This window comes from Morone saxatilis, unplaced genomic scaffold (assembly GCF_004916995.1).
Source record: "Morone saxatilis isolate NCDOM2014 unplaced genomic scaffold, NCSU_SB_2.0 Contig20, whole genome shotgun sequence".
NCBI lineage: Eukaryota > Metazoa > Chordata > Actinopteri > Moronidae > Morone > Morone saxatilis.
The window spans coordinates 15405426-15419552 of record NW_023339763.1 but is presented as its reverse complement, the minus strand read 5'-3'; the positions used below and the strand labels follow the sequence as shown (position 1 = coordinate 15419552).

Sequence of the window (14127 nt, the reverse complement as noted above, 5' to 3'; positions counted from 1 at the left end):
GGGGGGGGGGGAAGGAGCGGCTTTAAAGTTAGAAGGATGCGAGTTTTGAGACAAAGGAAGATGGTTCTGGCATCAATGTGATGTCCACAGAAATATGAAGCTGTTGCATCACACCATGCTGTTATCTCTAATTTATACTTGTGCTACATAGGAATGTGGGGTTTATATATCAATCTACATCAAATTATTTAGGTGAAACAGGGATAAAGTGACTAAAGATTAATGTCTGCTGATACAAAGGACTTGGACACTACAGCCCAGTGAGTGAATAAACTCACTTTATCACAGCTGAACATCTCAGACGATCAATCAACATGCCATTTTCTTGTTTAGTATCTCATTCGCAATACTGAGCAAAGTAAAGAGAAAACAGGACCAGTGAAATCCAGCTCTGGGCTGGAGTCTGACGTAGACTGCAAGGCTCCACGTCTCACCACAGCTGATCTGATACAGCGCAGAAAGGCTCCACTCATGCCTGACACTGGAGTCAGGGGGGAAAAGTATAGATGTTTAAAGTACATTTATATGCTATGTAATGAGCCATGCCTCAGTAATTAAAGTGTAACATGGGAAGATTTTCCAGCCACGCAGCAGAGGGTAAACCTAGCTCACCTCGTCTAATCCTCCTATTTATTTGCGGAGCAGAGTTTATACCCACTTGACAGAAATCCTAATGACATGAATTCAGGGTTTCTATAAGAAGCTGGTGTCAAATTGATGTAAGTTATAAAAAAAGATGGGCCCTTCTAAGGGAATAAACTTGTTTGAATCAGTTGTACCTGATTTTTGTTTGTTGTTTATTGTTTGGCTTATGATAACCACTTACAGGTCAATTTTACAGAGAGGTAGAAAATAAACAAAAGGCATTTAGTCGTGTTCTGTACTTAAGTATCATTTTGTGGCACAGTATTTGTACTTCAATCTTCAATTATTTCAATTTTAAGACTTTTTACTTCACTCCTCTACACTATGGAGGTCAAATTTAAACTTTTTAAAACTACACTTAAGTGATCTGACAGCTGCAGAGACTAGTTACTTTGCAGGTAAATGTTTTATATATATGAAACATATGGTAAGACCATGTAATATGTAGCTTTGTCACAGATTTAAGTATCTATTCATATTAGGTGTTACCTGGACAAACTTCACTTTCTCAACCATTTAATACAGAAAGACACTGAAAGGGTCATTCTGCATTTTAAATCTACTACTATTATTATTATTATTATTATTATTATTACTGACATTAGGATCTGAATGCAGTACTTTCCCCTGTAATGAGCACAAGTTGCACTTTTGCTGAAGTTGTTGATCTTAATGCCTTTTCCACCACTGCCTTGTACTAACAATAAAAACTGGGCTTACTACATATATCAAATTACTTATATTCTCCCAGAATGATGTCTGAAGTACTGCTGAATGGATGATACCATGTCTAGATTTACAGTTAGAGTTGCCTGACTAACTTTTTTCATAACATGTGTTATTTACCTCCATTAAAAAAAACAAAAAAAACCGAATAGCAACCAAACAGGCCTCCCTCACCTCTCCAGAGGAAAAACTATAAACCCAAAGGTCAGAGCAGCGCTGTTAGTTAATCGCAGCGGCCTAATTATACCCGCTCATAAATAAAGCGCATTGTTTCGGCCTCGCACCGTCAACTCACCGACCCTGAAGCCCTGTCCGATGAGCGTGTCGGCCGCCTGCCCGTTCTCCGCGATCAGCGTGGTGTTGTTGCCCTGCTCGCAGGTATCCTGACACTGTCCCTTCAGGCAGATCCGCTTGCAGATGAGAGGAGCGATGACCACCTTGAAGCGCTCCCGTGTGGAGGAGCGCTCCGTGCACCACACCAGCCTGTGGACGCTCAGCCAGATGACAAGCAGATGGGAGATCAGAGAGGGCATACTGGCATCCTTCACTGCCCTCCACAGAGACCCGGGGACATTAAAACACAAAATGAGGGGGCTTCCAGCTCAAAGGCGACTTCTTTGCGAACCAAGGCAGACTTTTGACGTCTCATACGGTGTTGGAGAGGAGGTGGTGAGAGGGGGGAGAGAAAGCGCGTCCTCCCTCCTGTTTTCTCCTGAGGTGGGAAAGAATCACTTCCCTCGCGTACCCGAGTGATCCGTCTGCAAAAACGACACGTTTGACATCTTTAGAAGTTAATTGTAGCCCTCGTCGCTGTTGTTTCACACACACACAAACACACACACACACACAAAAAGTTGCCCTCGCTTCTTGTCGCTCTTCCTTCTTCTCGCCTGTTGCTTTGGAGAGTTGGAGAGAGTGCGTATGTGGGTTTGGGAGAGAAAGAAGGGAGGAGAGGGAGGAGAGAGGAGAAGGGGTGAGCCAACCCTCTCTCTCTCTCTCTCTCTCTCTCTCTGGAGAAACCTGGCTCCGGGCCAGCCCAGGCGGTGCAGGAGCAAAGCTGAAAGTGGTTTCCTTGTTGGTTATTTCTCCTCCTCACACCCCCGCACAGACCCCCACTCTGCAAATCATAGCTGCACAGCTGTGTGTGCCACTCTGGGAATAAAAAAAACACACACTGACATAATATATAGCTGTGTATACCTTTGTGTTTGGTTAGAGTTTCTGAAAGTACTGATATGAGAATGGAACAGCAACAACTCTTTATTAATAACTATCCTTTGCATTGTCTCTGTTTAATATCATACCTGTTTGTTCAGACTGTTGATATCCAACATCCAGTGGCTTTATCAATAGTCTTCCAAGTTCCAGACTCATGAATGTGTGGACACTTTCTGATGTGGGTCATCGGGGTCAGACTGAGGTCAGTATCAGGAGTTCTCAGGGATGCAGCTCAGTAAACGTAGGTTTTGTCTCATGATAGCTGAATATCAATATTTATCTATTCGGTATGTATCATGTATTCAATTTATCTGCTATCACACGTCATATCAGTTTATCTGCCGCAAACCTCACACTCTAACGTACAACCTGTAGATTCAGCAAGGCAAGTTTTTGTTTGACCTTTTCAACCAAAGATTATTTTCCTACTAATAGTCATGTCGTGAGTCACTTCAAGAAAAAGAAAAATATCACGTTTAAACAAAAAGTTCTCAACTCAACTTTTACCTAAAAAAAAGGTTAGAAGCACTTAAACTTACACATAATTTAAAAGTAAAGGCTTTAATTCTGAAAAAAACTGTGAAAAAAGCCTAATAAACGTTTTATTGTTGTAGTGATGTTAATACTCTACACACACTGTTGGTTGAGGCATGTGTTTTGCATGTAAATCCTTATTTAGAGTAGTTAGTAATTACAATCGTCCAGTTAGAATAAAGGGAAAACATGTCACTTTCCAGGGTCAGCATGCTGATAAACCACGGAAAAATGTGACGGTGCATCACTGTAAGGATCACTGGGGGCCAGTCAGCGTTTGGGGTCACATGGGTAAGGGGTGAATGTGAGCAAGAGACAAAGGGAGGGAGGGAGGGAGGGAGGGAGGGAAAGGAGACGGAGTTGAGTCACTTCCTCTCCAAAAAGTGAGAGTGTTTACCTTTAGTCTGAGGAAATGACTGCATGGGCCTACAGAGAGTTCACAGGCCATTCTCACATTTCTCTCTGCTACCCACCATCACTGCATCATCGGCTGCCAAGACACACACACACACGCACACACACACATACACACACACAGAATGCAAATACATTGTAGGTCACACATAACCCCCCCCCTGAGTATTATTATTAGAACAATGTAATTACTTCCCCTCTGAAAACTGAAACCTCAGTGTTAATTATCTGCAGTAATGACAAACAGAAATTAACAACTGTATTAGATAAAACCAGCTGCTAACAGAGAGAAGGAGCTTTCTGAAGATGGTAGTGGAGGTATTTAGATCCTTTACTTCAGTTAAAGTATCAATACCACAATGTAAAAATATTCCACTTTAAGTAAAACACCTGCATTCAAAGTTTGATCGGCGAAATGTACTCAAAGTGTTAAAGGTAATGCAGCAGAATGGCCTCTGTCAGTGCTATAGAAGTGTAGAGTAATAGACTAATTTCTGCCACTGTTTATTCGAAGATGAAGATGCAATTTCTACTCATCTTGTACATGAGTTTATTCAGAAACATGTCAATAAACGTGTATCATAGCCATCGGATACTGCAGTTCAAAAGTGTGCAATATTTAGATTTTATCCTGGGACCCAGTTTACAGTATTTTTCAGTAGCGTTTTCTGTGAGATTTCCTTTCCCCTCTCAATCTCTCTCTCTCCAACCTCCGAGGTGCTCTGCCGTGTCGTCTTTCATTAATCAGAAGCTTGGCACCGTGTGAACTTCCACTGATGCATTCAGAGAAATATTGTGTTTAGGTTCCTCCACAGCACTTGCTTCAACTTGATGCCTTAACTCCCATTTGTGGTCTGTTTTGTTGGGACAAGTTTGCATCCTCCCGAGTGAGCCTTTAGATTAACTTCATTCAGCTTCAATGAAAAGAGTAAAATCCATAGTCATTTTTAGATCAGACAGATTTAGGTTTAACTTTGTAGAAAACAAAACAAGTTAAACTACAGTTTTCTTTTTCATTGTGCAAAGAAAATTAGTTACGCAGTGTATTTTTTTCTATTTAGTTGTTCTGCCACCAAAGTAAGCTGTTCACATCTGTTCACCCACATATCCGTCTCTGACTCATCTCACGGGGGTTGCAAGATGATCAACAAGTTAAGAAAAAAAGTTTTTCTGTCGTTTTTCTACATTTATTTTTGCCCATTTCTTGTGAAACACTGGATCCTTTCACCTCTTCGGGATTCTTAAATTATTCAAAATAAACAGTTTGAGAAGGGGAAAAAAAATCACTCTTTGCTTCAAGTGCTCACAGCTCACAGAAATATGCAGCCATTAATAATAAGGGGTCATGAGCTGACTTTCTACTAATTATCCAGAGTCATATCAGGCCTGATTCTGCTTTTAAGTCACAGTGACAGATACATTTTTCTCTTGTGTCAGATTGTTTGATCATTTATTTGCAAACCACTTATGATTTAATCAGTGACAAAACAAATTACATGTCAGACTTCATTGATGTTGAGCATAGAACAAACAATTGTGGCGCCATTTAAAGCTTATTACAAATCAGTGATACCACCATCGTACAGAGGTGATAAAGACTTATTGTGCTCACTGTGAATGAATGCTTACAATGTGACAGAATCCTAATAAGAGAACAGCATTACGTACAGATCATGAACCAACACATAGGAGCTGTGAAACCACTTTGATTTGAACCCTGATGACCTTACAGTGATATAATCAGGTCACTGATCCTGCACAGTGCCATGAACTCATTATTTCATTAAACCATCAAATGTAAAATACATGTACATTTTGGAATTAAAAGAAAACAATATAATTTAATGTATCAGCAACCCTGAAGTATGACACAAACATTATCGATATTATGGATAAAATGCAGCTATGTCCATGTCTTTCAGTTACATCTAACTTATTAAGCTTCAGTCATCATACCAAAGGCCACCTCAAATAGCTGGTTTGTGTGTATGAACACAGCTATCATTATTCAGCATTGGCAGAGGGGCAAGGTGTTATTTTGGAGCCGTCTTTGGGCGTGTCCTCAGCACCTACACAATCCGTTTGGCAACCTTTCACTCAGTGTCAAAACTTACCTCCGGGGTTAATGTGGTTTTCCTGCCGTGATACAACGCAATGACCTGACTGCAACAGGAGCAACAATGCTGGGATGATAAGGCAAATTGCCATACTGATTGATCCAGTTAATAGTTTTACTGTGGTCATAATTTAAGGAGCATTCTTAATTTCATACATCGAATAAACAGCCACAGAGAGAAAAGAAGTATAAACAAGGCCCTTTAATATAGTAACATTTACAGTAGGTAACAGGATGAATGTGGTGTGGGGGAATATATTCTGAACACAGAAGCATAAAAAAAGAAGTATCATTTCACGTTCAACACTGACTTTAAGGAAGAATGCCATTTAAGTTTAAACCTACATGCAAAGGCCTCCCTGTATGCAATACAAAAAACAATAAATATGATTATCTGGGGTGGAGACTACCTTGGCAAATGGTTTTTCTTGAGTATACAGGTATTTAACATTTTGTGTGCCTTTTTAAAATGACTTACACTTAAATGTACATAGAATCATGGAGACCATCATAGTATACATGGTAAATGACACCAGAGACCTACAGTATAGCTCAAATGGCTGAGAAGATTAATGCTCTGCAGTTAACCCTGATGCATCAGTCGTGTCACATCCGAGCATCAGGAAGAAATTTATCAAGATTATATGTATTTACACTGAATGTTAGCATACTGACGTTTTCAAAGCACGTTACGTCGTTAAAAAAAAAGAATTAAAAAAAGTCATTGTTGCACTTTAAGTTTTCCACGAATGTTAACCCTCATTCAACCGGATAAAATGGCTAAAAACTACATTCTTATTTACAGAAGCAGCCGGGAGGCATCGTTGCCAGCAGAGGAACAGATATGCACATGCAAGCACCAAAATCTGTCTGCTAGTAATTGCTAGTAACTGGCTGGTAACAAGAACACAAGTCCAGAAAAGGAAAGGCTTTCTAGACGTACAGTAGCAGCTTGAACAAAATACGGAATGCTAAGGTATGGTCCATCAGAGAGAGAATGAGAGAGAGAGAGGGATGAGAAACAGTAAAACAGGGTGTAAGCGGTTGATGTGGGATGCTGATGCCAACTGTTTGTGTTTCCTGTATGATCAGATATCACACTCTTTGCTCAGATAACTTCCGCTCGACTGACAACATTACGGTTGTGTAACTGATGAGGGCTCTGCAGGGAGAGATGAAGAGAGATAAGACAGTAGGGCAGGGCTTCAGAATGTCGACTGAAGAGCAGAACTGCTTCATGCTTCATGAAGACACACACGACAGCGTACATCTAGTCAAAGTGATGATTTAGCTCTTTAGCTTACAAACGACCTCGTTAGGGCAGACTGCAAGGCAAAGCCACCCTCTTAAATTCCATGACTCAACTGTCCAGTTATGTCGACTAGGAATTCGATTTTTTGCTCAATTAGTGTTTTTTTAAATGGTATTTTCTTCGGTTAATTATTACTTGAGAATAGTTGTGACACCTGCGGTTTAAAAATTATATTTGCGAATGTCCTTTGGTCCTTTATGAGCACCAGATTTTCTAATAATACTGCATCCACTTGTAGCAGGACCGTTACTGGAAAAAAGACCATAACTCACCATAACTGTTTATGTGAAGAAACCAGAAGACTATAAGTAAAGAGATACTTACTTTATGACTGCCCTATTATGCATCATTAAAAAGGTGAATCATACTAAACAGTGCTGCAACTCCACATCTCCATACAGGATTAGCAGAACAAATAAGACCAGCGACACAGCTAGGATGAATACCGAGGTAGAGCTGGGAGACTGATATCATAACAGGAGACAGATATTGTCAAGATTTAGGTACATAATGTCAATATGTTATAGTCCTGCTCCTAAAGGATGCATTAAAGTGAAAAAGATCCATTTTTTTTTTATACTATTTAATCGACTGCACCAGCAGAGTGCAACACTCCTATTCACTTATCATGATCAGAAAAATTAACCAGAAATACTGTAATACTTGGTTTAGTTAATAATGCTACATAATGTACATCGTCTTTACTCCTGCACGCACATGAAGCATGAACCAGCCCTATGGATCCATTCCATTTATATTTATTCAAGCAGCTCAGTGTGTTGGCAAAAGCACGCCCAATTAGAAACTGAAGACAACCAACAGCAAACTCAACCTCCGTCTAAAGTGTGAAACTATAAGAAACAAAACTAAAAATCCAGGTGGGAACCGTCTTGAACAGCAGCAGCAGCAGCAGCGGCTCAGTTGATGGCTGAGTGAGTGTTCAAGGCACTTATATTTCTTAAGTGGGGAAAACAGCTCTTGACCACTTCTGCCATCAGTTTACCAATTTGTTGCCTGACAGTTGGCAAAGCAGCAACTCTCTGTGCAAAGAACAACCTGTCTGCTGCTGCTGCTGCTGCAGGAATGTCCAGAAAATAAAAACCAACTTCCTGTTGAAGAATGTACAGAGGATATAATTTAAATGTTTGGTTTTTTTTTTTTACATCTAAAGAGTGTGAGATGTGAAAATGTCAGATGTAAGTGAAGCTCTAAGGCTAAGGTTATATGTAGCCTTCACTTTTAACAGCATGGAACAGAGATGACTTTAGCCATCGTGTTTAACTACACACAAACTTCTTCCATGTTTTCCACCTGGAGTGAGTTCCACGGTCAGAACGCCCACAGACGGTCGCTCCTTTAATCGTCCTCTACACACAGTCCACGACCGAGCTGTCGTCCTCCTCAGCTCCCCACTCCCCGAACCTCATCTGAGGGGACGGAGCTGCTGGATGGAGATTGTTAATGTCATCCATGGCGTCTGGGTCCGTGTCATCGCTGGCACCGATTCCCATGTGACCGCCTTCCTCCCGGTGCGTGCGGATGTGTTTCCGCAGCGCTGCGGGCTCCTTGAAACTGCGGTTGCAGAAGGGGCAGCAGCACGGCCGCTCTCCGGTGTGGATGAGCTGGTGGTGTTTGAGGTGCTGCAGGCGGCTCAGGCGCTTCCCGCAGATGGCGCACACGTAGGGTTTCTCCCCCGTGTGCGTGCGCCTGTGCTTGCGCAAACCGTCCAAGTGGCGGAAGCAGTTCCCACACTCAGAGCAAGAGTACGGCTTCTCGCCTGTGTGTATGCGCAGGTGGGTCTTGAGCGCCCCCGACTCGCGGAAGCGGCGGCCGCAGACCCCACACGGGTAGGGCTTCTCTCCAGTGTGGATGCGGATGTGCTTCTTCAGGCTGGAGATCAGACGGAAAGTCTTCCCACACTCCAAGCAGTGGTGAGGCCGATCTCCAGAGGGGTCCCCTGCTGTGTCAGGGGCCGAAGGTCCTGCCGAGTCCTCCGCTCTGCCGGGTGAAACACTGTCTCCTCTCCCGGCTCCAGAAGTCCTACCCAACTGTTTCTGTCCGTCAAGTCCGCCCTGCTGCAGCGCACCACCGCAGTCTCGCACAGGTCTTTGGGGACGCAGAGCTTGGGTAAAGGAACGCTGAGAGCCTCCTTCCCCTCCAACTTGAACGTAGCCAAGGTCGCCAACGTTGTGGGACGACCGCTCGCCATCCCCGACTCTGTTGTCGTTACGCAACCCAGGCTCCTTCCTGCTGGCCTGACCAGAGCCCGAGGCTGGTCCCTGCTCCTCTTTGATCTCAAACCTGGACGCTCCACCTGGCCCCTGAGACTGCCTCTCATCTAAAGACGCACAAAGATGGTTAATGTGTCAGCATTACTACACTAAAACACAAGTTACTGATTGATATGACTCACAGCGACCACAACGGCCCATATAATATACAGTACATCACACACACACGGTGTATTTACCCTGTCTGCTGGAATCGGAGCACATGTGAGGTGTGTTGGATGCAAAGTCTAGAGCGTGGTTAGTCACAGAGCCATCTGGTTGGATTGAAAGCTGGCACATTTTGTAGTCATCTCTTGGCTCGAACCCATGAAGCGAATCATCCACAGAGCCTCCAAGACCCAAGTCAACACCGGCTCCATTCACATTTCGGGAATTCTGGTGGTCCCTGTCCAGGCCTGAGGTCATCGAAGCCATGGAAGACAGCGATGGGGCGAACACTGACTGGCTAATGGACTGAGAGCCCGTGTAGGAGATCTGCAGCTGATCTATGAGCTTCTGAGCGCTGCACAGACACTCCTGGAGAGTCTTCAGCTCCCTCTCGGACACCTCCAGACGCACTTTGAGTCTCTCATTCTCTTGCTCCTTGTGCAGCAACTCTTGCTGAGTCTCGTTGAGCACAAGCACCACTTCGCCCAGCAGAGTGTCGACTGCGGCGGACATGGCAGTCTGAATGGTCGGGGCGAGGCGGGATTTGAGCGACGTTACGGTCATGCCGCCCTGCGAGGCTCCGTATCCAGCCTTGTCCGCTTTGCGATCAAAGCAGGACTCTATCCCGGTCCTGTCGGGGATGTTGATGATACTTTGTTTACGGTTTCCGCTGTGGACCGGGCCGCTGTTGGACTGAGAGGAATCCATGCTACCAGCATAGCCTGTCCTCCTGGAAGTCATTATCTTAATGCAGTCAGCTCACGACCACAGGCGATGCTAACGTTTAGTGCGCTGCCAAAAACAAACCAATATTTCTAAAGAACCCGGGTTAATGCTTTGGGTTTTTTTGTACGAGTTTTGTCCCCGGGATATGTCGGAGCAACGACGGAAGTGTCACCAATCACATTTGTCTCCTTCGCTGTTGAACAGAAACAATGTCGGCAGGGGCCTGGTGGCTAACATTAGCCTGTTAGCTGTAGACGAGCAGCGGTCGTCGGTCGCAGAGGAACAGCTCCTGCGAACAGCGGCGCTCTGCAGCACAGAGACCCCGACCCGCGGCGTTCAGGCCCGTACACTGCTGCTCACACACTCACACAGTCCCAGCTTGTGTCTGCAGAGCTGCACCACCATGTAACAACTGTACACCGAGGCCCGTCGCGCACAAATGACGTGGAGGAAGAGGAGGTGTGCTTTGCCCCCGAGGTTGACTTGAAGGGAGATTCAGCTGCTCGGCAGGAGAAGGGGGAGTTGGGTGCCTGCCTTTCCATTTTCCTTTTATTCGGTTGCTTTTAGACATATTTCAAATGTGTGGGTGTGTTTTTAGTATTGAAAATGTCTGAGAATAACCCCACATTGACACACGCTCTCCTGCTTTCCATCTAAAATGATCAGTTCTACTAAAATCTACTTCTGTTTGTATGAAATTCAAACTCACGACACGTGTGTGTGTGTGCACATGTTCAGTGTTGTTGTCTCCAGTAGGCACAGGCAATGAAAGATACAAAGTCCTTTTTCATTTATTATATTTATTCTGCTGATATTCAGTCCAATCCGTTTTGCTCAACTGGATGTGTAAAGACATTTCGTTAATTGAACAATAAAAACAGGAATGATTTTACTGAATTATTTTACTAATTAATTATTCCAATATACAAACCTAATTACTAGATATTTCACTGGTTGATATTAAAATAAATAGATTAATAAATCAATCACAAATAGATAAGCCTATATATCAATCCAGCAATAAATTCGGTCGAATTAATAACACTGTAGTCCTCTATATGTAGGAAAGTAATACATATATAAGATGATATACGTGATTTCTTTTTTTAATGCCTATTTTGTAGCATATTGGATTTTGTTGCATGTCTAATCCAAAATGATTACAGCATTTTAAATGACACTGGTAAATAATTTCTAACCTTCTGAGCAGTCCCGGTAGTGAAATCAAAGTCTGACAGATGTATTTATTAAAGAGAGTTGAGTCCATGAACAAGTGTAACATGCATACAAACTGTTTACTGTTTGCCTGTTAGTCAGTATTCGGGGTGAAATGTGCTCTGTGTCTCTCGGTTGTGCAGCAGCCATTTGCGGAGAAAAAGCAGAAGTTTGCTCTTTTCAGTCCAAAATTAAACTTCCAGGGTTCATAATCTTAAGTACCCGCAGGTCACCGACCCCTCAGTGGGTTATAACAACTGTGAACCTGTCGGATAAGAGAAAGAGTTTATCCCACACACAGCAGTCTGCTGTGAAAGCAGGATGCTGTGGCCCAATTATTTGATTTCGGAAACTGTCCAAAAATATCATGAACTTTCTGATGCTTCGCAGATGAACCGGCCATTGTAAATCTATCATGCAAACTAATTAATGTCACCCACACCCAGTTGTGTAACTGAACAGACACAGACCCGCCTGGCTCCGGGCTTCATTTTTTGGTCCAGTGTTGCTTCTATAGTAGACTCTAGGGGGCGCTGTAGACCGCTTTAATATAATGAACGGTACTGAGGTCAGGGTAATAAGCCTTACATTAATCATTTCCCATTGGAATGGCTCCTCACAAACATAAAAACACTGAGCACTTTAACATGTTTAATTTAAACGAATGGTTTTCTGTATCACATTATTCTTGTTTGTGCAGAGAGATGTATTTGCACATCCATTTGCACTGTTTACTGTTTGCAATGTTTACTGTAGCTACTGTTAATTTTATATATTATACACATACATAATACTTTATATCTTGGTCAGGGTTTTTAATTTTAGTTTAATGTATGTTTAATGTATGTTTTGTATTCTGTATGCTACTGGATGCTTGAATTTCCCTCAGGATAAATAAAGTATCTATATATCTATCTATCTATCGATCTATCTATCTATATGGTTTGTTTATTTCTTTTAATTAAAAAAAATGTATCCAACAGCAGACACCATTTTCTGTTTTGAAGACAAACAGGGTTAGAGCATGTTAATACTAATTTGGCAACAGAATGATTCATATATGTGAACATCTGTTCTGTGTTGCCCTATGAGATTAGAGATGAAACTGATAGTTGGTTTGAAGGGCCAGACTGGTGACACGGTCCACAATTTGTCCACTCCTGCTCTACATTTGCGATAAAAAATGTTGAGAAATTATTTTCTGCTGTCAGACATTTTTTAAAAACCTGTTTCTTCTTGTTCCTACTGCTGGATATTTGAGCTTCACTTAAATCCAACTTTCAGTTACATAGTTGCTGTCATTTTCTTCCATAGATAATTGCAACAGTCCTTTGGTATCCATATTACCAGAATCATCCTTCCAGAGCTCTTCACAGTCCTCCAACAGTTACGCTGCTCACAACGCCAAGCTCAACAGAAGAGATGGTAAGTAGAGTAGAATATGTTTTTTTTACAACATTTTATATGCTACACAGCACTTACTGTAATTACTGTATATGCCACTTGTCCCTCTATACAATTCCCTACATCTCAAAGACCTTTTTATCTTTATGTTAGGCCAAATACATTATCTCTACAGCACATGCTAACAAAACACATTTTGCATACTGTATTACCAACTTTGATTCCAGACATTTTGTTGATTTAATCCATGGCTTCAATTGTCTCTGATTTGAGCTGTCACTCTACATAATTGTCCTAGATTGCCATCTCCCACAACTTTGACATACCCAGTGAGCACTTACCAGGATTTTAACATTAAATTCTAGTTGAAAACTGTGTGATATTGTGATAAGACCTCTTTTCAACCAGCTAAAATGCAGTTAAAAAATCAACGCCAGAAAGCGCTTTCTGGCGAAAACTATTTAGTATAGATGTGTAGTATAAGAAGTGAAAAAGTTCTTCTCAATAGGAGGATGATGTGGTTGAGTGGGTTAAGCGTAGGACCCCAGGAACCTTTAGTTTGACTCCCAAAAATAGTTTTTCTCAATGCAGAGCTTACTATAATACAGAAATGCAGACACTGAATCAATCAGGATACACACAGACAATAGCTTTTCAGTGTTGAAACAAATCAAGAACTATTTGGTTCAGTGTACTAGGCTATACTCCAGCCAGGGTTATGCTGGGCTACATATGGGCATTATGGAACCTGCATTCTAGGGAATTTATGGAATAATTTTGTGCCGAAATTACAGGAGGAGGGGAGGAAGGAGGCATTCAAAATTGTGACTCTCAACAAACAAACTAGAAAACCAACCTAGAGGTAAAAGAAAAGGAAAGAGTTGCTAGCTGATTTTGTTTAGCTTTGTAATAAGTTTCTCATTGATTATGCAAGAGGTGCTTTCACACGTATACTGATAAGACTACAAAAGCAATTCATCTTCTGACAACTAATCAGTGGTACTGTCTGATAAATAATGCTTCTGTGCCTGTAATTTTTTCTTGAAAGCATTTTTTCTGTTCTCATTGTTGAACATCGTTTTGGTTTCACTTTCAAATAGGAAAATAAACCCCAAGAACAAAAAAACATCCTTTTGTAGAGAGGCAGGTGAAATAAATGCTGAATGAGAGATTGCATTGACCTACAGAAGCTAGAGGAACTGAGGCTGTCTCCTGCTCTCTACATGCACACATTCCAGGGGGCGTCTGTGGCTCAGAGGTAGAGTAGTGGTGGTCCACTAATCGTAAGGTTGGCGGTTCAGTCCTCCCACTGCATGTCGAAGTGTCCTTGAGCAAGATACTGAATCCAAATGAATGCATGTGTTACCGGCACCAGACCT

The 14127-nt window shown here is 42.2% G+C and overlaps 2 protein-coding genes across 6 annotated transcripts in view; both read right to left on the bottom strand.

The window, feature by feature from the left end:
• ltbp3 (latent transforming growth factor beta binding protein 3) overlaps window positions 1–2326 on the bottom strand; it is a 34034-nt gene extending 31708 nt beyond the window's left edge. For 4 of the 5 annotated variants that reach the window (XM_035666338.1, XM_035666339.1, XM_035666341.1 and 1 more), the window contains exon 1: window positions 1667–2325. In XM_035666338.1, coding sequence (XP_035522231.1) covers window positions 1667–1904 — 238 coding nt within the window. In that variant the 5' untranslated portion in view covers window positions 1905–2325. Of the gene's footprint in view, window positions 1–1666 lie in introns of all 5 variants that reach the window. The other variant, XM_035666342.1, reaches the window with a different exon arrangement.
• Window positions 2327–5836: 3510 nt separating this feature from the next.
• On the bottom strand, window positions 5837–10568 carry si:ch1073-224n8.1 (zinc finger protein 135). The gene is made up of 2 exons (XM_035666705.1): window positions 9436–10568; window positions 5837–9303 (listed from the first exon to the last, which is right to left on the bottom strand). Exons 1-2 carry the CDS (start codon window positions 10142–10144, stop codon window positions 8333–8335), a joined length of 1680 nt encoding a protein of 559 aa, XP_035522598.1. The 5' UTR covers window positions 10145–10568; the 3' UTR covers window positions 5837–8332.
• Between the last annotated feature and the right edge of the window lie 3559 nt (window positions 10569–14127).